Source organism: Chinchilla lanigera, unplaced genomic scaffold, assembly GCF_000276665.1.
Source record: "Chinchilla lanigera isolate Chin_1 unplaced genomic scaffold, ChiLan1.0 scaffold00093, whole genome shotgun sequence".
Lineage (NCBI taxonomy): Eukaryota > Metazoa > Chordata > Mammalia > Rodentia > Chinchillidae > Chinchilla > Chinchilla lanigera.
This window is the reverse complement of record NW_004955494.1, coordinates 7,370,712-7,395,505: the sequence shown is the minus strand read 5'-3', so window position 1 is coordinate 7,395,505 and position 24,794 is coordinate 7,370,712. Positions and strand designations below refer to the sequence as shown.

At 43.5% G+C, this 24,794-nt stretch overlaps 1 protein-coding gene across 7 annotated transcripts in view; it reads right to left on the bottom strand.

Annotated features, from left to right (window-relative positions):
* The window catches only part of LOC102012661 (solute carrier family 23 member 1-like), a 48,320-nt gene that overhangs the window by 9,893 nt on the left and 13,633 nt on the right, over positions 1-24,794 (bottom strand). For all 7 annotated transcript variants that reach the window (XM_005405486.2, XM_013504942.1, XM_005405484.2 and 4 more), the window contains 3 exons: positions 6,301-6,460; positions 1,277-1,458; positions 265-385 (listed from right to left, as the gene is read on the bottom strand). In XM_005405486.2, coding sequence (XP_005405543.1) covers positions 265-385; positions 1,277-1,458; positions 6,301-6,408 — 411 coding nt within the window. In that variant the 5' untranslated portion in view covers positions 6,409-6,460. The remainder of the gene's footprint in view (positions 1-264; positions 386-1,276; positions 1,459-6,300; positions 6,461-24,794) is intronic.

The following is a 24,794-nucleotide window of genomic DNA, read 5'->3' as shown; positions in this document are numbered from 1 at the left end:
CCTGGGCGGGGCAGACCTGGGCGGGGCAGACCTGGGCGGGGCAGACCTGGGCGGGGCAGACCTGGGCGGGGCAGACCTGGGCGGGGCGGGGCAGCAGGCCGGCAACTGCTAGGGCGCATACCATACTCCAGCGGGCTGCGCCCTGCCCTAGGAGGAGCCCCTGCCGCACACTGGGAAGCAGAGGCTTGGGGACCCTCGGGGCGTGCAGAAGGTGTTCTGTCCGGGGATCCACTCAGAGTGTAAGGGGCGAGGGGCGCTACTCACAGGGAAGACCTGAAACACGTAGAACTTGGCGGTGCGACGTTTCTTCCTTCCTCTGTAAACAGGCACCGGCACCGCGACCTTCTTCAGGTACTGAGAAAACAGCACGATGAGGAAGATAGTCCTGAAACAGGAAGGAACCACCATACCCCATCTGCGAGCCCAGCGCATCCTGAGCAGAGGGCACACAAGGCTGATGGTGCTCACACCTCCCCTGAGACCACAGAGGGCAGAGTGAGGGACAGCGTCGCCCCGGAGTGCCTTCAAAGCTCCTTCAAGTGAGGAGGCTGCATGAAGCCTCTTGACCCTCCCAGCTGGCTGTCTTCACCTCCTCTGCACCCTATGACTCTGTATGACGTGTGGCTGTCCCAGATTGCACAGGGACTCCTATCTGAGCCCCCTACATCTCCGACTGTACCGTGTTTGAGACAGCCCGCCTTTACACCCTTCCCCACTCCATGCAAACCTAGTTGGCAAGAGACCCATAGGATCAACTTTTTGTAAACAGTGCATTCTTATATACTGCTGGTGATTAAGTCATGATCTGTGGTTATTAATAAGTTAAAGTAAATAACAGTATGAATGAATGATAAGTAGCAACTCTGGTTCTTAAAAGGTTTGATAGCCTGGAAGGCCAACCTTCTGGGATGCTGAGACAGGAAAAGCATAAGTCTGAGACTAGCCAAAGCAAATTAGCAATTTAAGTGACATGGTTTCTCAAAACAAAACAAAAAAATAGACATAAAAGGGCTGGGGGTGTGGCTCAGTGTGAAGGCCCTGGTTTCAATCCCCAATACACACACACACACACGCACACAAAGTATGATAATGTTCACTAAAGTATTTGTAAACAAGAGTTTGCCAATATCCCAGATCCTACTATTCTTACTATATCACCAGATATAGTATCCTACTGTATCTACTACAGATTCCTACTGTATCACCAGATCCTGCTAGGTGATATTCCACAGAAAATGAAAATGTAGATGGGCTGCCCTCCCCACAGAGTACTTACAGGGCGGAGATCCCCCAGTGGGTTCCGGCATCGTTGCCTGCGGAGTTGAAGAGAGGCAGGGCCACCAGCGCGATGGTCGGAGCGATGGTCAAGGGCCCGATGAAGCGTATGAGAAAGCCAATGAGGCCTGACAAGCCCACCAGCATCTGCACGCAGGAAGCCACCATGATGGAGCCCTGCAGCTGAAGGGAAGGAGCAGGTTCAGCCCAGCCCTGGCCACCATGGCGGCCCCAGCCGCTGCTGCTCATGGCCAGACCGAGCCACCCCTAGATGGTGCCTCGCAAGCAGAGCAGAGGCAGAGCTGGAACCCAGAGGAAGTGGGAGGAACGGCACCATCTTCCTCTCTCCAGCCGTGTTTCCCACTGCCTGTAGGACAGCTTCATTTAATGTGAAGCTTTTCAGGAAACAGCTTCAGAATTACCCACTGATCACACGGCAATGGCTTGCACACTAGCATGATTCAGTGATGCGCTGAACATCTTGCTGTCATGGGTTTCTGTTTGCTCACTTTCTGCTGCAGGGGCGAGCAAACTCTTTCTATAAATGACCAGCTGGCGGACGTTTTAGGCTCTGTGAGCACACAGGCTGCGTTGCAACTTTTCCAGACAGGATGAGAACAAATGAGCATAGCTGTATTCCAATAAAACTTTATTTATAGTCACTGGCATTTGAATTTCATACAATTTTTGCATGTCAGTATATATTATTCTTTGGGATGTTTTAAAATTACCATTTAAGGGCTGGGGATTTAGCTCAGTGGCACAGCGCCTGCCTGGCAAGAGCAAGGTCCTGGTTTGATTCCCAGTACCGAAAGCAAAACAAAACAAAACAAAAATTATTATTTAAAATGTAAAACTCTTCTTAGTCATAGCTATTCAAAAACAGGCAATGGTGGCCGGGCATGGTGGCGCATGCCTGTAATCCCAGCACTCAGGAGGCTGAGGCAGGAGGATCGTTGTGAGTTCGAGTCAAGCCTGGGCTACAAAGTGAGCTCAAGGTCAGCCTGAACTGCATAGTGAGACCCTGTCTCAAAAAGATAAAAACAAAACCAAAAAAAAACAAAAAAAAAACCCAGGCAATGGCTCCCAGACTGTAGTTTGCCAACCCTGATCTTCCAGATTGCATGACTTGACTTTACTTCCCCTTTCTAGCTCTAACTGTGTAGATGTTACACCTTTGTTTTTTTTAGCAGTTATTCTTAACTTTTTAATGTGAACACTTCATATAACAAAGTTTTCAGCTAACTAAATTTTCTAACATCCTCCAAAATAGTATAATGACTATAGAAAACTTCAATTCCCATCACCATCTTAGGCTGTCTGTATTATTTTTGCAAGATATTTATTTTTTGTATATTTCTTAAAATTCATACTCTCATAAGTATAAATTTTATTGTATGAATTCCTACTTATAATAATATGAATTTTATTATATTTTCCTGTAATCAGTACTCAGATTTACCTACTGCTGAGGACTGAATTATGCCCCCTCCCATGGTATTTGGAAATGGGGGCTTGAACAGTAATTAGATTTAGATGAGGTCAGTAGAGGGGGCTCCATGATATCATTAGCACCCTTGTTTTAATAAAAGGACTATTTTTCCCCTCCCCACATCATGTGCCAAGGAAAGACTGTGCAGACATAGCTAGAAAATAGCAGTCTACAACCCAAGAAGAGGGGCCTACCCAGAACCCAACCATGCTGGCACCACACTATCCAACTTCCTGCCTCCAGAACTGTAAGAAAATCCACTTCTGTTATTTAACCCACCCAGTCTCTGGGGTTTTGTTATGGCATCCTGAGTTAACTAATAATACTTCTTATTACCAAATATTTTTTCCTCTATTTTTCTACCACTCCTTGACTCAAGATATAATTTTCTTTTGCTTGAGGGATATCTTTGAGTAGTCATTTCAGTAAAGGTCTGGGGTGAATAAGCTCTCTTCATCTTTATTTAATTGAAAATGTCTTTAATTTGCAGTCAGTCTTGCCTGATATAGATTTTTTTTTTTAATCTTTTTGAGGCATGGTCTTGCTATGCAGTTCAGGCTGGTCTTTGGGCTCACTTTGTAGCCCAGGCTGGTCTCAAATGCACAAGGATCCTCCTGCCTCAGCCTCCCTAGTACTGGGATTATGGGCATGCACCACAACACCCGGCATGATGTGGAATTAAAGTGCTCCATTTTTTTCCTGTCTCTGATGTTGCTGGTGAGAAGGCTGCCGAATGATCACTTGCTATTCTTTTGCATGCAGTTTTTTTCATGTTGTCTCTAACATTTTGTCTTTGTACTTCTTTTTGTTTTGTTTAGTCTTTTTGAGACAGAGTCTCACTATGCAGTTCAGGCTGGCCTTGAGCTCACTTTGTAGCCCAGGCTGGTCTTGAACTCACAATGATCCTCCTGCCTCAGCCTCCCCAATGCTGGGATTACAGGTGTGCACCACCATGCCTGACATTCTCTTTGTATTTGATATTACAAATATCATTTTATATCAGTGTGTCTAGTATTGGACTTATTTTATTTACTCCATTTGAGACTGGCGAGAGTAGCATTCACATCTCTCATCTGTCCTAAAGTATCTTCCACTGCATCTCTTCTGCTGCTGTCACTTTTGCCATTTCTTTATTGTCAAGCTTTGGAATTCCTATTAGATATAACTTGGACTTCTATTTCTACATTTCTTATTCTCTATTTCATATTTCCCAACTGTTTACCCCTCTGTGCTGTATTCTGGATTATTTCCTTAGATCATCTTTTAATCCATTTGTTAATTTGTCTTTTACTACATCTAATGCTGTTTAATGATTATATGCATTTCAAAATTGCAATGATTTGATTATGTATTTGTATGACTAAAGTTCTGTTTGGCTTTATTTTAAAATTTCCCTATTCTTACTCATTTAATCTTCTTCTATACTATGTTTTTTTCCGGTACCGGGAATCAAACTCACGACCTCACGCTTGCCAGGTAGGCACTGTGCCGCTGAGCTAAATCCCCAGCCTTTGTACTATGGTTTTTATTGTTTGTTGATTCTCTTAAATTAATTTAAAAATACTGATTGAACAGCCTCTTTCAAAATATTCAATTTTATCTTGTTTCTGCTGAGTATCTTTCATAATATGTTATGATATTTACATCAGTGGGGCCATTTTCAGGGGAATTGTTTATTCCTGTGGAAATCTTTTATTTTTTTCTTTTTCTTGGTCTTTTTGAGACAGGGTCTCCCTATGTAGTTCAGGTTGGCCTTGAACTCACTTTGTAGCCCAGGCTGGCCTTGAATTCACAACGATCCTCCTGCCTCAGCCTCCTGAGTGCTGGGATTACAGGCATACACCACCACACCCGACTTCCTGTGGAAATCTTGTGTACCCTAGAATGCAAAAGTATCCTAAAGGAGAGATTTTACATTTTCTCTTGCTGAGAACCCCAGGTACTTATTTGACAGAACGAGTTTTTCTTTCTGAGCTTGAAAGCTTTCCCCCACACCACCATGTGCTGGAGTTTCTGGTTCTCATGCAAATCTATGTTCTGACACTTCCCACAGACCCTGCGCAGAATAAAAAGCGTCCTTGCTCATTCCCTCTGCTGGTGGGTAGAGTTATTACAGCCTTCCATTCCCTAAAGGGAATGCCCTTTCAGGCTACCAGTGAATCGTGAAAACCCAGGCTTCTAGCCACTGGTTCTATATTGGGGTCTGATTCATCATCCTGCTATTATAAACTCCATGATTCTGGCTATCATTTCCATCTTTGATTCTAAAAAGTGGTATCTCTCCCTGGCTTTACACTCAAGTATGCACTGGAAAATATAGTTCATCTGTCGTTTTTTAATGTTGGTAATGTGAATGGGGTCTGTGCAGTTTAAATTACTGTGATGCCAGAAAGTGAAGCTTAGATTGGTCTAAGGTATTGGAAACTGAACTCACCATCTCTTTACAGTTTTCTGCTGCTTCTAAAACCACCAGTTCTCCAAAATAGAATCACTGCTCACTTCTCCCTCTCTATTGCTCCTTGAGCTCCATGAATCCTAGCACTCCTGCTGGTGCTGCGTTCCTATTGCCCTCCTCTGTGGCTGGGATTGTGATATACAGTTGGTCTGGTGACAATCAGTATTTCCAGCCTTGAGACGTGTACAGATAAATATAGTTCAGTGTATCTTGAGGAATCCACCCCAATAGGTTGACTCAGTGAATTAAACCAATCAGTGAATCAATTATAGGTAGTGAAGTTCAAACTTAAAGGTCTTTTTGTTCATAGTGAAGGTGAATAATATTTCACCAACAGAGGGAGCTAATATACCACAGATAAAACTGGGTTCATGACTGCCTAGAGGGTGGAGACGATAACAGACTGCAAGGGGAGCTCTATCCTGAGCTCTGTGTTTTAAACCAGGAATTATCAAACTTTCTGGCAAAGGCCAAAGCGTAGCTATTTTAGATTTTTATGGGCCAAAAAAACTTTTAAAAATATAAACAGCATTTTTTGCTCCTGCGCAGTAAAATAAAGAAAACAAAAACCAGACCAAACCAAAGCACAGAACAGAGCACATATAGGATTTGACCCAAGAATCATACTTTGCCGCCCCTTGCTTTAAAGGTCTGTACGTTACGTGCACAAAAATCAACAGGAAGTGTATTAAATCAAAGTCTCTGTCACTTACACTCTTCCCCCTTGAGTGATGGATGTGCCCGAGGACACTCATCTTCCCTCTCCTCCCCAGCAGCCCCAGCCCCTCCCATCCCCCTGTTTCCTTTTCTTCATTATACTTATGAGTTCCTGAAATTCCCCTCTTCTGTTTTCTTTTTGGAATATGTCTCTGTCCTTCCCATACTGCCCCACCAACCACACACACACCAGACTGTAGCTCCCCGAGGGAGGATTCGTGTCTGTCTTATCTCCAAGAGCACCTTAAAGCCCAGGGTCTTTCTTGGCAGCGACTGGATATTGAATGTTGAACACATGGACAGACTCAGGAGCCCCTGTCTCACCCCCACAACCCTCCCACTTCCTCCCTGGTCCTGTTACCTCTCGGATCCTCTTCTGCCACTCCTCGGTGAATTCAGGAGAGCTGGTGTCCACCTGGCTGGCATTGAGTGTCCACTCTGGGCATTTCCAGGCTGGAAGGGAGAGCATGGCCAAAGAGGGTGCCACGAAACCAAACGTGCCTCCCTGGAGAATGGGGAGCCTGCAGGAGGAAAAAGATGTGATTACTCTGAGACCCTCCCACACCGGCCTATTGATGGTCCCAATCAGCCTTTTGAACCCAAGTCCTAGCAAAGCATGCAGGCAACACATGGACCCTGTTCTTCACAGCTGTAGGGATCCCCTGCAAGCCCCAGTCATCCCATGAACTGTCAATCTTTGGACAGGAAGGAGAGGCAGGCAGGGGAAAAAACAACCAATCTCATCGCCAGTCCTGGAGCTATAAAACCAGAGGGAGTTAAGTGCTTGGGCACGTTGTGGAGCGAGCACTGAGCTCAGTGAATATTCCTAGCGGGGTACCATTTTTCACCCTGGTTCCAGAAACTCCGTCCCAGATTCCAGATCTCAGCACAGCTCACACATGCACAGTTCCCCTTCTTATTCCCCAACAACTTATCCTCCACCATCCAGAGCTGCACAGCCTAAAATCAAGGTAACCGGATTCCTTTGTGTCCCCAGACACCAATGGCAACTCCAGACCTCTGCCCTCAGGATCCTTCTTATAGCAGCAATGGAACAAGTTGGAAGGCCATGCTCTGGGTGCACCCCCTGCCCAGGATCTGGTGGGCTTTTCCTTCTGGCTTCTGCAGGAACTTCTAGCAATGCCCACCTGGCTAACATGTCCATGGGGGTGACCCAAATGGAAGTCAGCCTCCCACAATCCTTGTTGCCCTAGAGGGTCAGAGGCCATGAAAGTGTACTTAATCTATCTGCTATGGATATTGTGGGCGTGAGGGCATAAGGACACCAGACTTTTGACTGCATTTGTCACTGCAGCCCACCAACTTCATGTAAATATTTTCCCAGGGCTGAGGCTCAAACCCAGAGCCTTGCGCATGTATCACTCAGCCACAGGCCCCAACCCAAGGCACTTTTTAGAAATAATACGAAAGTTTTGAATCAGGGCTCTCTGGAGACAACATGAAGGATTGTTCTTGAGAATGACTGAACGGGTTTCATGCTGCTCCAGTGGGCTCCGTGCCGTGGCTGAACGCTGGACGAATGACTGGCACCTGAGCTCTGCCGCAGGCAAGCGAGTGCACGTCAGTCCTCAGGCAAGTTCAGTGTGCGTGTGGCCAATATCAAGATTCACGAATTGAGACCCACAGGCTCCAAAATAAACAGGGTTGGAACACACAGGTAGTGGTATATATATATGAAATTCTGCATTTTAAGATTACGAACAGCGGGGCGTGGTGGTGCACACCTGTAATCCTAGCACTCGGGAGGCTGAGGCAGGAGGATGGTTGAGAGTTTGAGGCCAGCCTGGGCTACAAAGTGAGCACAAGTCCAGCCTGAACTGCATAGAGAGACCCTGTCTCAAAAAGAAATATAAATAAATAAATAAATAAATAAATAAATAAATAAAATTATGAATCTAAGCACCTGTGCAGAGCAGGGGAATGTGTTCTTCTACCATTGCAAAATCCCTTTTGAGACTTTGAAGTGAACATCTAAGTCTGGGCGCTAGTTCTAATTGTGCAGCGTAGACTCGTGTTTTACTTTTCTGCTGCAATTCCCTAAGCACACCGGAGTCATCCATCAGATGCTGAGTGAGGACCTGCTGCGTGGTGCACGTCCAGCGCCAGGTATTGGCGCTACAACGGGAAGGGCAAACTCCCATGGGTACAGTGACCTCCCCATCTGTGTTTCCCCTTTCCCTGGTTTCTGTTTCCTGCAGTCACTCACAGTCTGAAATATTAATACAAGATGTGATTGAAAAGTACAGTGGATGCTTACATTTATTTTAATTTATAGCAGACCCGTTACCATTAACTGCCCCCCCAATACTCTTTCCTCTTTCGTGTCTTTAGTGGCACCGCCATAGCTGCTTCAGTTTCCTGAATTGATTCAAAATAATTCCCTTTCATGGTCATTTTTTTTTCATGGTCATTTTGACTTTGGGGAAGAGGCAGAAGTCGCATGGTGCCAGGTCCAGTGACCAAGGTAGCTGAAGAGACACTGCCATGTCTGCCTTTCCATTGGATGGCATTCAGCAGCAGCTTTCATTATGTATATAATTTTTTTACCACATCTTTTTTTTTTTTTTTGGTACCGGGAATCGAACTCACAACTTTGTGAGTTCAGCAACCAGGCAGGCACTGTGCCGCTGAGCTATATCCCTGGCCCACCACATCTCATAAGGACACCATGAAAGAGGACTTCCAAAACAGCTCAGAAAGTGTCAGGAATGATGGGTGTGTGTTGAAAGCAAGGAGGAGCATTTAGAGAGGAATTAACAATGTGTTGCTTACACTAATAAAATTTTTAATGTAAACATTCACCATATATTTTATCACATCTCACATTTGTCTTGACTCAAGAGATCATGTTCACATAATTTTATTACAGTATATTATAATTGTTCTATTTTATTACTAGCTATTGTTAACTTTGTACTGCGCTTAATTTATAAATTAAACTATATATGTATGGCTTGGTATTATATGCAGTTTCAGGCATCTATTGGTTTTTTGTTTTTTGGGTTTTTTTTTTTTTTTTTGTCTTTTTGAGACAAGGTCTCGCTATGTAGTTCAGGCTGGACTTGAGCTCACTTTGTAGCCCAGGCTGGTCTCAAACTCGCAACGGTCCTCCTGCCTCAGCCTCCCAAGTGCTGGGATTACAGGCGTGCGCCACCACGCCTGGCTTCTACTGGGTTCTTGAAACACAACTCTTGGGAATAAGGATGGCCTACATTGTGTTCTAGTTGACATTTCTCTGGAGGAACACGGCCCTTGTCGTCACAAGTGAACCCTCGGTGACTGCTTTAAACGCTTTATGATTGTGCTCACAAACAATCCACCTTGAATAGCCCCTGCTGTCTTTGCCATTTCTTTATTACTGGACTCCAGGAGGGCAGGAATTCATTCAATCTCATTTTCATCCCTCTAGCAGAGAGCCTGCTGCCACTAAAAACCTGCCAATGTTGTTTTTCATTTTTATCCTTTTGGGTTTTTTTTTCCTAGTTTCATAGGTATGAAATGAAACCTTAAATGTTAATTTGGATTTCATTAAGCCATGAAAGATGTGCATTCAGTCATGTGATTTTACGTCATTTTTCTTAGTTATAAACTCTCCATGACACAGGATTTTGATACTGCCATGATTTATAATAATTCTTAGACGGTGAGTTTTAGTTGGGGTTTTAAAGATATTTTCTATTATTGCAAGCAACAATTCATCCCTAGCCCAGAAATTATTTAAGGGAATATTTTGAAATCTTCAGGAACTGGCCACCTTTCTAAGTGTATTCATGTTATTATTCTATGTAGTTGAGAAAATGTATATGAGCTTCCTGCCTTCTTGTAATTGCTAAATATCCTTTGTGTTCAAGAGCAAGATAGATTTTTTCTATTTATTTGCTTCTACATAATATCATTCTAATCATTAAGCTCACAAAATAATAAATTCTTCCTTTGTTGCTATACTCAGACCTTCTGATTTCATTTTTCATCATTTCTTTCCCCCTCTTCACCTGTTTTGTTAGGAATGCCTACTTCTTCCCCTTAGCTTCTTATCGATACCTTTTTTGCTTGATAGTTGTAGTGAACTGATAACTGGTGGTCAATTTATAACTCCCAGCTGAACTGAGTAAGTGTAGTGCTGGGTGTGAGAGGCCCACCAGAGGACTGTTGTCAGCAGCGTAAGAGGTAGAATGAGAGAAAGAGGCTGTTGGGAGCTGAGAGAAGCTGGTGGGAGCTGGTGGAAGCTATAAGGAGGTGATTGTTTTGGAAGAGCTCATCATGCTGGCTTGCCTGATGAACTTGGCTGTTTTCATCCTCTGAGGAGCTTGGGACCTCACTGGCACTGAGAATGGCTTTGGTTCACTTTGGGGGAGCTCTGGTCCTCACTTTGAGTATCGCCTTCTGGCTCCAGAGGGGGAGATGGTACACTGCCAGTCTCCTGGAGAAGCTCGCTGTGTTGGCTTTCCTGATAGGAACTCAGCCATCTTGATCACCAGAGGAGCTCGGGACCTCCTTGTTGCTGAGGATGGCTGTGGTATCTTTCAGGGGATCTCTGGTTCTTCTGAGCATTGCTTCCTGGCTCCAGTGCAGATCCTTCAGCCTGCTAGCACAGATCCTTCAACCCACTGGCACAGACTTTCTAGATTCCACTTTGGGCCTTTGCAGCACAGATCTGTGAAACAGGCCTGCATGAGATATTGTTCTGGGCTCTGGGCCTCCAGGTAGATTCATGGGATGCACTGTTATGAGCTCTAGGTCTTCTGCTGGACTCATGCAGGACATTTCCATGGGATCCAGGCCTTCGGCTAGTTTCCTTGGTCTTGGTGTGTGGACAGATTTCTGCATTCTCTTGTATATGATTTTTTGAGTGACTATTATAAATGATCATATAAACTATGTGTCCTGTATTATATTGTTCTCCCTTGCAAAATAAGCCTCAAACCATAACAATAGTTATCTTTGCAAAGTCTGGACATAGATTTTAACTCCGATTCCCTCAATAGACCCACAGCTCTATATTTTGTGCACTTGGGCCACTTCTTCCACGAGCCTTCCTGCTACATATTTGGGATATGTGTGCTCAGCTTCATTATTAGATCTTCACTGTTCTATGTAGCACTTGCCTCAGTTGTGTCTGGAGCCCTGATTGTATCTGTGTCCTTTTTTTTCCACAGTACATTTCATCTGCTACCAAAATGGCAACTCACTCTTTTAAAACTTTGCCCAGGAATATAACCCACTTTTATTCTGCGTGTGCCTTCTGACTCAATGTCCCTTGTAAACCTTAGGGTGTTGGTGAGAAAAACTCACAGCACTGCAGGCCTAGAAGAGTGCTTGGAAAGTCAGGTAGGCTGGGCTTAACAGTTCACAGACAAGGGAGGTGGGGCCCAAGTCACAGCGTGGACCTGCAGCAGAATCAGGACATGCCTCCACTTGGGTCTCCTCACTCATCCTCCAGGCTTGTCACTGTCCTAGGATATCACCTAAAAGCACAAGGCCAAAAGCAAGTTTAAGAGCTCTAGCTCTTGTCACCTGTGTGACTTCAGCATGTCACTCAACTTGTAGTAGCCTTTGTGTCCTTTTCAGTAAAATAAAGATAACAGTGCTCTCTGCAAGAGCAGCTGTCTTAGTGCTTATCCCAGAGACTGGGGTGCAGAAGAGCTCAGTACCTAGCAGGCATCTTTCCCTGGAGCAGGACCGCTTCCTGAAAAAGGGGTTCACGCGGGACACTTTCTTTAGTGTTCCCTCTCAGTAGAGACACTATAGCGTGCACTTGTTTCACTGTTCCCGGGCAGTCCCATCTCTTGCAGGTGGGTTCACTATGATTGTTTTCCATCTCTGCTGTTTTCTTCTGTATTCGTGGAATCCACAGGGTTGGGCTGGTGTGAGGCTTCCTTCTTGCATCTATAGCTCTGGTCTGCGGCACCCGCTCGGCTTCTTGGTGCTTCACAGCTTCAGCTTTGCCCCTTAGTTATGATTATTTCTTTTCCTCTGGTTCTTAAAATAGCATCTATGTGCTCTCAGGGCTGATGGGGATGTTTAAGGGTAAATACCTGATGCACGTGTGGAATCACAACCTGTATTAATTGGAATGTGTTGCTTTTATTTCAATCCATGAGTAATTTTTGAAACTTATCTTTCTCGTACTTTCTAGTACTTATCTTTTCTAGTACTTTCTAGTACTTTTCTAGTACTTATCTTTCTAGTACTTTGTAGTAGAATCTTATCTTTCTAGATCATGGGGTCTATTTCAACGCTCTCTCTCCCTCACTCTTCATTTTGCTTTTGGTAGATCTGATTTGGGAGAAGTGATCTAACAATGTCCCACAACTCCTGATATGCTATGGGTTAATTTTAGCTATTTACTTATGTCACCTTGTTCCAAATAGGATTTAATGGGGCTCATCAGTATGTTACGGTATAGAAAGGACCTACCACATTGCACTAGGACCATCCAAGTTCACCTTCCATTCGTTCCTTCCACTCCCCACCCAATCTCATTTGCACCTAGCCTCATGCAACCATCACAGGAAGGGCAAGTTTGAGCTTAGATGGACAGAGATCCGGGTACAAAGCTCCGTGGTCACCTTTACAACTTCCCCTGGAAGAACAGACTGACTCCCTGGCCACCATGCTGCCCCGCTACCCTTTACCACCCAATCTTCACGCGCAAGTCTGAAGAAGCGAAAACATCATTTTTCCTTTATCACAACAACTTGCTTGTCCTCTAAAAAGAGGTAAAGTGTCAAAACCTGCAGTCTCAGAAATGTGTCTTGGAAGTCTGAGGATTAGTTTCGGAGGAACTGGCCAAGCTGCAGGACCGTGTCCATGGGGATGATGCTAAGTTCCTATGGTATTTGAAAGCTTCACGATGTTTTCATACCCCTGCCTTAGAACCCTTCCAGGTGGGTAGAACAATGCGGCGTTCTCTGTATAAGAAAACCAGTGCCGCTGAGGCACCAGTCGGGGTTAGGCCAGGAGGTGGCAGAGTCCTGGCCGGAAAGTCTGAGTCATAGGACCAAACTGGTGTTAGTTATAAGGACAATTGATAACAGGATTTACAGTAACAAGCTGCTGATTATGCTAATGATTCGGGGGACGTCTCTGCTGTATTTGTAGTCATTTTGGTCCAAAAACCGGACACTTAAGCTTCGGGAAGTATGGAGAAGTCATCTTCAGCCTTCTCCCTAAGCATCCCTGTACTCATTTGAAGAAAGAAGGCATGGCTGATGGACTTGGTGAGTGAGAAAGCTTCTGGCTCTATCCTGCACATCACCCTGCCCCACGCCAGCGAGGGACACACCGTGCCTTCAGACATGGTGCATAGGCAAAGGCACACAGCATCCCCGTCCATAAAACTCTCCAATAGGAAGGAAAGTTGGACACCTCGTAAGTGTGGTGAAGGAAAGTTGCACGGTGCTTTGCAAGCAGGTAACGGAGAGGACTGCCCTGGTTTAGAGTGAGAGGGATGCAGAAGGGATGTTTGTCCTGAGATGTCAACGGAGCTGTATCTGACTCTGTTTGCCATCCTGCCAGAATCACAGCAGGTGTTATCTAGGATCACATTCTGTTCTCAGTGGCTCTTCCTCACCCTCCCAGTAACTTCTATAGTTTTTGTCAAGTGCCATGATTTTTCTGACTTTGGAACGTCAACTACGTGTTTTTCTTGCTACTATTATCACTTAGAATGTAACAATATTATTATACTCACTACACTGTCTGTACCATTTATCCCTACATCTGATTCTCCTTTTGAGACTCTTTGAGGACAAGAATCATGGAGGAATCCAGTGCCCGCTCATAGCAGCAGTCATGAGGTTCAAGGGTAAAGACTAATAGACACTCCATGTTCAGGACTCAGTCCAGGGTGCTACAGCAAGTTTGAAAGTTGTACCAACAAGAGATGAGGGCAGCATGAAAGTCCTTCTAATTCCTGAAGATCTAAGACCTTGACCTACAAGGAATCTTCCTCTGAGGAGACAGACAGCCTATGCTGCTCTCAGAATGGAATACAAAATACAGGATACACTCACATTATAGAATAAATTAGGATTATAATTTTTTACAAAATCCTAATAGAAAACAAACGATTGCATAAATGAGACAGACACCATGTTCCTTGAAAGAAAAATTCAATACCATAAAGACGCCAATTATCCCATTAATATATGATTTCAATATAACTACTATCAACTGGGTGTGGTAGCACACATCTGTAATCCCAGCAGTCGGGAGGCTGGGGCAAGAGGACTGCTGCAAGTTTATGACCCGCCTGGGCTACATAGTGAGTTCAAAATCACTTACCTTGCACTATAAGGTAAGACACTGCCTCAAAAGAAAATTACTATCAAAATCCCTATGAGATTGTTTTACTTAATAAAATACTTTGAAAATTAATCCAGAAGGGTGAGAAAGTTAGAATAATTTTGAAAAAGTTTTTAAAGGAACGGGTAATAAGGGGAAACATGCTCAATGTTACTGTTAATTTTTTAAAAGTTCAGTCCTAGTGGAAGACACAACAAAGAGATTAATGGAAAAGCTGTCAGCTTCACAGATAACTCTGAGACACATAAAAACTTAGAATGAGAGGAGTAAAGTCATAATTCTCAATAAGAAATGAATGGCTTATTCCACAAACAATGCTCAGAAAAACTGGCTTTTAAGGAAAAAGGGTAATTTTTACCATAAGATCATAAAAATATTTGGAGTGGAAAAAATGTTAATCAAAATTTAAAATACACTAAAATATGGTAAAGACAAAGTTCTAATATCATTAAAATGTAATTTCTTGTAAAATAAAAACACTAATTTTTGTATAAAAATGCCAGATTACACACTTTCCCCTACTGAAGCTCCACTAACTTGACATTAAAATATATGTTAGCCAGGTGTGGTGGTGCATGCCTGTAATCCCAGCACTTGGGAGGCTGAGGCAGGAGGATTGTTGTGAGTTCAAGACCAGCCTGGGCTACAAAGTGAGCTCAAGCCAGCCTGAACTGCATAGTGAGACCCTGTCTCCAAAAGAAAAAAGAAAACATAAAATATATGTTAGAAGCATAAATCCCAAGGATAAAGAAAATGGAGCAAGAAATAATGGCGACACAATTTGGCAGGTGAAAAGCAGATGGAGAATGGTAGCTGATTAAACAGTCTTGGAGAACTACGACCCTTGCACTTGGGTCATGGGGCACGCTTATATCACACTGTACCTGAGGACGAAGGTGAAGATGCACTCAGGCTCAGAACTTCTGGTCAACCTTTTAAAACCTCAGGATTAAATATGGGCCAATCTACAAGGATGATGGACAACCAAGGATATACAAATAACAAGAGACCCAGAAGAAAAGAGATAAAAGTGACTTCTGCAAGCAGACAGGGGTCCGAGTTGCACTTAGGCCAATGGGTGGTGATGGGTTTAAAGAAGGAGGACCAAGCACTGTCTGTTTGCAGAAGTAACTTTAAAAGTCACCCTCACTCATATGTCTAAGATACAACAGAAGATTTTCTATTCACAAATCAGGAAGAGGATGCATGAAAAATACTACTATATGCTGAGAACATCAAAAAAGGAAGCTCTTAAATTACTGTGGAAATAAACTCAATAGAAGAGTTAGATGATAGCTGGGCATGGTGGTACACATCTGTAATCCCAGCACTCAGGAGGCTGAGGCAGGAGGACTGCTGCGAGTTTGAGGCCAGCCTGGGCTACATAGTGAGTTAAAGGTCAGTCTGAACAACATAGAGAGACCCTGTCTCTACTGTCTTCTATTCCTCTACAGAAAGGAACAGCTAATGATTACTTGTTTGAGCAATCATGTACATCTCTGTTTTCTTTTTTTTTTGGTTTTTCTCTGGTACCGGGAACCGAACTCACAACCTTGAGCTTGCCAGGCAGGCGCTTTTGCCGCTGAGCTAAATCCCCAGCCCCTGTCTCTGTTTTCTTGAGAAACCACTTTGACGATATCAATAAGTAATACAACAACCATTGTTAATTTCCAACAACTTTGTCTGTAACTCTCTTTTGTTTGTATTGTTCGTATGCTATTTTGTAAATGGATCTCTGTTTGTTAATATGTTTTCCTTCTTTTATTTCTTAAAATAAAAAAAATGAGAGATCCTGTCTCAAAAAGACAAAAAAAAAAAAGATGATAAAATTGATGTAATTTCTCCCCTGCCCCAAGAGCAAAAAACACAATCATGTAAATAGGAAAGAAAAGAAAAGAAAATTAGTAGATTAGTCTAGGAAGTCCAACATTCAAATGATAGAGGTTTCAGAAAGAAACTCAAAGTAGCTGGAGAAAAAGTATGTACATAGTGAAAGGGAACACTGAATACAAAGTGCAGTGGATGAAAATATACCCAGTCCATGAGACATAATCAGAATGTCACAACACTAGAGCTGGGTATGGTGGTGTACTCCTGAAATCCCAACACTCAGGAGGCTGAGGCAAGAGGATTATGATGAGTTCAAGGCCAGCCTGTGCTACATAGTGAGTTCAAAACCAGCATAAATTACATAGAAAGATCCTTTTCTCCAAATATAAAGAAATAAGGAAAGAAAGTAAACAAATAAAATTCTTAACAGTAGAGATATAAAGCGATCCTTAAAGCATCCAGGGGCTGGGAGAAGGGATGTTACATAAGGCTTTGGACTTCTTAAAATCACATGGGAAGCTAGAAGATAATATGATAATATTTTTAAAATTCTAGGGGCTAGAGATACAGCTCAGTGGCATAAGTGCCTACCTGGCAAGCGCAAGGTCCTGAATTCGATTCCCAGTATCAAAAAAATAAAAATAAAAATTCTAAAATGAAGTTATTTCCAATGTAATATTCTATACCCAGCCAAGCTATCAAGTGTCAGAGTAGAATCAAGGTAGTTTTATACATGCAAAGTTTATCCAACATGGTCTCACTCAGAGAGCTCCTAGATTATGTGTTCCACAAAAAAAGAGAGGAAGACATGGAAATAAATGATCCAATAGAGAAATAACATAAGGTGAATTCCCAGCATGTGGGTGTAGGGAACCTCAGGATGCCAGCTGAGTGCCCGGAACATGGAGCAAGCATTTCAGACTCCGCTAATCAGAGAGCTCTGCAAGAAAGTTGATCAAGGAGATGATATTGATGAAATGCCTGATGGGAATGAAATTTCTAGGAAAAGACTTAGACCAATAGAGTGTTTAGAACTGAATTTAAAATAAGTGCACAGAAAATTCAGTAGATTAAAAACAGAAAGATATTAACCTCTGAGAAAGCAAAAGCTAGGCAGGAAAAAACTCTGCTCCAAACGGCATCACCGTCATTACAACGCGCCACCGAGGCCCGACCTCTGTGGAGGAAGGACGTGTGCTTGTGTGTGGCGGGAGTGAAGGCGGGGAAAGAAAATGACATTGTAACCACTCGCTTTGGCACAGCAGTCAGTAATGCCGAAGTGCATGTGTATTACTGAGAGAAGGGTGAGAGAGCGTTTGCCTGCGCTAGAAGGAAGCCCTCTGGAAGGGAAGGAAGTGGTTGATCCACCTTCTTTAAACGCATCACCCACTGGCCTAAGTGCAACTCTGATCTCCAAGACCTTGGATTCAGAGCTGTCCTCCCTTCAGGTCTGCTCCAAACACAGAGATGCCTGCCCGTTCTGTCTCATGGGCTTTCATTGTGGTCATCACAAAGAAACAGGTGAAGAAAAGGAGATGAAGTTATAAAGACTGCACACACTCCCAGCCCCTCCAAGATGCTAATGGGCAGATATTGGACTTTTGCTCCCAGGCAGATTCCGAGGGTGTGGCTCACAAAACATGTCCTGATACTAGGCTCAATAATGTTGTGAATGCTTGCTGTGAATGTTAGTTTTTTCCCAGGTATAAAATAGTGCATTGTCGGGGCTGGGGATTTAGCTCAGTAGCAAAGCGCCTGCCTGGCAAGCGCAAGGTCGTGAGTTCGATTTCTAGTACCGGAAGAAAAACAAAAACAAACAAACAAAAAATAATGCATTGCCGGTTGTGGTGGCACACGCCTGTAATTCCAGCACGTGGGAGGCTGAGGCAAGAGGACTGTTGTGAGTTCAAGGCCAGCCTGGGATACAAAGTGAGCTCATGGCCAGCCTGAACTGCATAGTGAGACCTTGTCTCAAAATAAAATAAAATAAAATAAAATAATGCATATACTTTGAAGAAAAGTAAATTGCAAACACAGAAAAATGCTAAGAGTAATTTAAATCACCACAATTCTATAACTCAGAAACAAACATTAACCTTTTGTTCCTGTCTTCTTTTTATTGGTGACTGGACAAACTTTATCAGCACACAGATGATATTGCTCATATATCATGTATACCACCCAGAAATAAGCTTCAACATTTCTTCTAGTCTTTTTTCTGCCTTTAAATACATAAATGTTTACATTACTCAGATTCATGAATCACATTGGTCATCATAACAATAGTCATGAAAATTTGGAACAATTTAAAGTGTTTTAATAGCAAATGGTTAAATGAGAATACATCTCTTCTAGGGAATGCTAAGTGATTAGTTTTTTAAAAGTGCTATTACAGGAAGGTATTTGTTGAAATGGAGAGATAGCCAGACGTGGTGGCGCACACCTGTAATCCCAGCACTTGGGAGGCTGAGGCAGGAGGATCCTTGAGAGTTTGAGACCAGCTGGGGCTACAAAGTGAGTTCAAGGCCAGCCTGAACTGCATAGTGAGACCCTGTCTCAAAAAAGATCCCCCCCCAAAAAAAGAAAAAAAAAGACTGAGCTTATTATTGTTCATTTTAAGTTTTTATACCTTTTTCTTCTTGGAATGGTCAGATTCTGAAGCAGATAGCCAGAACCCCAAGTCTGCTGTTAAGGGGTTTTAAATTGTGCATTTTAACGCTATAGTGAAATAATCCAAGGTTATCCCTTATATTAGTATGAGGGGCTAGTTTATGTCATGTCAGCATAAATTGTTTTATAAAAGGGAGTGTTTCAATGTTTTTTCAGTGTTTGTGCTGACAAATAAGTTACACTTTGTACTAGTGGTTGCCAGAGCAACAATTTTAGAGAACAAGCATTTGCTCTACCAAGTTCTTCATTTCTGTTGATTGTATGGTTCAGTGACTGGGAATGGAGAAGCTATCTGAAGGGTAAGACAGGAAATTCCCAGCGTGTCTCAGCAAATACACTCAGTTCAACTGCTGTGTTTAAAATACACACTTAAAGCCTGTAATCCCAGGACTCGGGAGGCTGAGACGGGGGATTGTTGCAAGTTTGAGACCAGCCTGGGCTACAAAGTGAGCTCAAAGCCAGCCTGAATTGCATAGAAAGACCTTGTCTTAAAAAAATAAAAATAAAATAAAGTACACACTTAAAACACCTTTTGTAGGGGCTGGGGATTTAGCTCAGTGGCACAGCGCCTGCCTGGCAAGTGCGAGGTAGTGAGTTCAATTCCTGGTACTGGAAAAAACAAACAAACAAATAAACAAAACCTCCTTTTGTAGACATTAAAGTAAAATGTTGGGTTATAAACATGTAGTTCCAGAGTATTGTATAGTCAATGCTAAATAAAGCCAAAACTGGATTTATTTGGTGTGTGGATTTACCTTTATTTTTGTCTTTAACTTTTTAAAAAATAAGATTCCCTGGAGGAGATCAACACATTCTTTTAAAAACTTACAGTGATCCGCTTTGCTTACACTGTTGCATCACTAGGGATTTGCCCAGGAACAATGGCCTGCTGGTGTGTGTACATATTTACAAAACAAAACAAAGAAACCACCCATTGGGATATAAGGTAGCAATCACAATCTAAAGACTCCGGCTTGTTTAAGTGTCGTATCCTAACTCCCAAAGTTAATTACAGCGGGTCTTACTGTTTTTGTAAGGATTTATCCAGACTGCTGTACTCTTCCTTTGATGTAATAAAATGTTATTAATCTAAATATTTGTAAAGTACCTCTATCTAGATTAAATTTTAAAAAAATAAATAACAGTGGGGAGGGAAGCTGGGCATGGTAGTGCACGCCTGTAATCCCGGCATTCAGAGGCAGGAGGATCGCTGTGAGTTCAAGGCCAGCCTGGGATACAGCCTGAGCTGCTACATATAGCCTGTCTCCAAACAAGACCCCAAAATAAATGAATTAATTTTAAAAAGGGAGGGTACGCAACTGCACATATAGTGCTATGCTTTTATGTTGGCATGAAGAATAAATGTTGGGGCCAACACAATTTCTAATTTAATTCTCAAGCTTTTTGGAAAAAGTTTTTCCTCACAGAAACTTATGGCTCCCAGAGAAAATAAATGAAAAAGTTACCAGGGTGGAGAGAACAAGGTGCACGGAGTGTCCACCAGCTTGGGCCATGGGTCCTGTGTGCCCAGGAAGCTGGGGAGGGTGAGCCCTTGCTGGGGTTTGGGGTGAGACCCATGAAGAGACTTGGGGGCAACAGAAAGGTGTCACCATTTGGTGACAGATGTGCCCGGAGCTTGAGTATTGTTGGAATCCAGCTCCATCTGGTCATCACCTGATGCCCGCTTCTCAGGGCCAGTCCAGTGAGAGGGCAGAGGAGGACATCCAGGGGCCTCGCTGTGAAATATATCAGAAGGGGAGCAGAGGCTCGGTAACATACGGAAAGGTTCACTCATTCTTCTGGAATTTCTTTAGTGAGGAATCTGGGCACAGCGAGACCCTCAAGTCCTCCACTACTGGGCAACGAGGACTTTGTTCATTTTTACTGAACTCCCTACCTCAGTCAGGGAGGATTTGCTAACTTGTGTGGGAGCCCTTCAAACGCATTCTCCAGGCGGAACTACCTAGCCCAGATCCAGCTAGCTGCCCTCTTTAGGGCACCCCAGTCTCCTCTCCTTCCTCCAAGATGACTGATTCCCAGCTCACTCTTGTACTCCTGACAGTCGCCACTCTGATGCTCAGGTCAGAGCTCCAGGGGCGCCCTGGGAGACCTGGCTGCAGATCTTTAGCGGCAGGCAAGGCCTTCCCACAGGACCAGGACAGGCAGAAGCAGGGCAAGCAGAAGTGTTCAAAAGGCCCACGGGCCAGGGCTGACTCAGACAAAACTGTCTGTAAGTAAGCACGAGCTGTCTGAACCATCCTGTGGCGGGAGTATGTTCTCCACATTTGATACGGTCCAAGGATAATGGAAATGGAGACACACTGCCTGCACTCACTCCAGAATAAGAAATTGCGAGGCAAAAATCCTGAATAACTGCAGAGATAGAGTTAAAATCTAGAATTACACATGGTCCCTATTTTATTCCCTCTAATGACCGGCCTTTGAAGTTAATGCCTCATTTTGAAACAATGAATTTCAGAAGTAAGGAGCAAGTAAGGAAGGCCTTTAAGGGACCCACCCAACACCCCTGAAGTCATACCAGGGAGGAAGCTGTCTGCACAGCCCAAGATACAACGGCCAGGCCCACACCAGGCAAGGCGCTCAGCTCTTACACCACAGCAGCAGCCATTGCCTCTCGTCAGTTCCTGGAAATGAGTTAGTGCCGTTTTAACCACTAAGACCTTCTGAAATCTTATTGCAACACTAGCATTTTTATTTCTTATCTTTGAAAAAGCATATCATTAAATGCTGGCTAGCAGATAACCAAATCTACTTGGCCTTTGATTCATAAACTACACTTTACAACCTATGCATTCCAGGCAGTGGCTAGATCTGAGAGGGAAAACCCATTTCTGTGGGTGGGACCAAGCTCAAGTTCTTTTTTTTTGGTCTTTTTTGTTTTTACTATTTTCTTTTTTGGTACTGGGAACTGAACTCAGGGCCTCAGGCTTGCCAGGCGGGCACTGCACCCCTGAGCTATATCCCCAGCCCTGAAGTTCATTTCTACCTTAATTTTTTCCTTCCTTACTCCAAAGACATTATCATGGTTGTATTCCATTTAATTTTATTTCCCTCCTTATTTGCACATTTAATGAGGGTGTAAGTTCCCTGGACCTGATTTCCTGGTAGTTTGTGCTTTCCCAAAGAACTTGCAAGAAGGTGACCCATGGACTATTTCATGCCCCATTATCCAGCTAAAATAGGACAGTTACTCATTTTCTCTGTCAACATCCTAAGTGTCTGCGGTATCAGAGGTGAAAGGAACTGTTATACATTATCTAGTTCAATCCTTCATTTTACAGATGAAACACCCAGGTCTTTGAGGAGATAAATGACCTGTCCAAGTTCCCACAGCACAGAACCAGGACTAGAACTCAGGTGTCCAGTTTCTCAAACCTCAAAACTTTCCCATAATTAAAATTAATCTTGGAGTTAGGGGAGTGGGCTCCCACACTGCAGGGTTTTGTATTTGTAACTCCTCAAGGAGCTGGGCAGAGTAGGAGATCCCTGGTATCCAGATCTGGGCACCAGGGCTCTCCCTGGCCTACTGTTCCACGGCCTAATGTTCTGCAGCCTAAGGTTTCTGTGGCCTAAGCTTCCGTGGCTTAAGGTTCTGTGGTCTTACATTCCAGGCCCCATGCTGAGAGCCAGAAGGGTTTGGACTTGAGGAACCTGTGAGACAAATCACAGGGAACTTTGTACTTTGAGTCCTTGGTGGGGGTTTTGGGAGAAATCTTGGCTCACAGAAAAGGTGAAAAAAGAAGGAAGAGGAGAAAGGAAATAACCTGCCAAAGATGGAGGCACCAGTATCCTTATCTCCACAGGAGGGAAGATATCCTTATATCTCCTGGAAATGAGTTGCAAGGAACAACTCTGAAAAGTGCTTTGGTCTGAAAGCATAAAAGATCACTCTAGAAAAGAGTATTTTCCTTGAGGCTGCCTGCTCTCCATGAGCCCTGGGAACAATTGGCCAACCTGTTGGTCTACATTTGTCAAGCTTTGATGAATTTGACACGGATTTATCCTGGAACTTGTTTTCTCTTCACAAGGCACAGGGAGAAGCAGATTTTGGGGAATGTTTTCTGTTTTCCTTGGCAAGCCCTGGGCTGAGCACGGGCCTGGCACAAGTGAGATCGGAATCAGATTGACAGTGAGGGGCTCCTCTCTTGCATGATTCCCTCTAAATTATAGACAAGAACCCGGCAATGTGTTTGCTAGCAATGTGCCTTTGTTTTTGTTTGGTTGACTGGTTCCGGTTTTGTTTTTTTGGAAGAGGTTCTCACTCTGCTCCAGGCTGGTCTTTTTTGTTTTGTTTTGTTTTTGGGGGGTTTTTTTCGGTACCGGGAATAGAACTCATAACCTCGCACTTGCCAGGCAGGTGCTGTGCCACTGAGCTAAATCCCCAGCCCTCCGGGCTGGTCTTGAATTTGGCAGGTAGACTAAGCTGGCCTCACGTTCACAGTGACCCTCCTGTGTCCGCCACCCAAGTGCTGGGATTACAGGCACCATCACATCCGGCAGCAAGGTGCCTTTGTGTAATTTATAAAGGCAAAAGGTTTCAACCAGCACTGGGTACAGGTCTCTTTCCACTGCCAATATCCCACGTCTAACCCTTGCCTCAGGTGGCATTTAAAAGGCCATAAACACCTTTAGGATTTGGCAAAAGGGAAGTTAAATCAGGATACCTATTTTTAGAATATATTAAGATTTATTTATGTGGTTTGAGACCCTGAAAGACCTTGCATAGTTAATTTATTGTTAGCCGTCTTTGTGTAATCACGGTTTCCAGAAATATTCCTCCTACTGCTGTGCCAGCTTATCTGATGTTACGACACAAAGGTGCAGGACCACAGGTGGCATCGTGATGTCGTGTACCCTTTGGAACCTGGCACTCAGCATGTATGGGCAGTGGTTGAAAAGGAAGATTTGAAATATATGGAGCCAGAAGCTATCTGTGGACAAGTTGATATGCACAGTTGGTAAAGATTTGGTTCTCACTGATGTCTAGGCAAAATGGAATGTCCTATCAAGAATATTCTTTTGTCAAGTATGGTAGCACAAGCCTATCATCCCACCTGCTTGGGAGACTGAGGCAAGAAGATTACAAGTTTTAACCTAGGCAACTTATTGAAACTCTGTCTCAAAATAAAAATAAAAAGGGTTGGAGATGTAACTCAGTAGCTTGCCTGACAGTACAAAGTCCTGGGTTCAGTCCCCAGTACCACACACACAAAAAAGTTTTACTTAATGTAGCCCATACACACTTTCAAGTGCACCATGCATTTTAAAAGCTTTTGATAAGGATCGTGTACAACAGAATTTGTCAGAACTCCTATATTTGTAGGGTACAAACCTATAGCACTACTATAGTCTATGTGTGAAGTCATAACACACCCCAACTAGCAATAATGAACAGTTTGGACTAACCCGCCCTGGAAGAAGAGCTGAACTATGTTTCCATCTCACTACAAAATAATGATGATTAAAGAGTATAAGAGGAAGGATAGGAGAATATGACTGTCAGATAGCTACATGAGAAAAACGTACTACTTTTTGGAATTTGTGGTCTTTATTGGGTTTTTACAATTTGTGATTAGCAATGACTACCTTTTCTATATAAATAAATGTTCCCTTTTTATTTATTTTTATTTATTTATTTATTTATTTAGTCTTTTTGAGGCAGGGTCTCGCTATGCAGTTCAGGCTGGCCTTGAGCTCACTTTGTAGCCCAGAATGGTCTTGAACTTGCAACGACCCTCCTGCCTCCTGAGTGCCGGGATTATAGGCATGCGCCACCACACCTGGCCCTGTTCTCCTTTTTAAATGATTTTGGAAGTCTCCCTTTGTGACGGTCTTTACAAGGTATGATCAAAAGTACAGTGAATGCCTCTGTGCCATCCAGTGCAAAGGCAGGCTTATACAAACAACTCAGTGTGTGCTCACGAGCCTGATTCACCAGATCTGGCCCCGTCAAAATGACCAGGAAAGGTAAATATTTCCAATCTATTCAGGACACCAAGGCAGCCA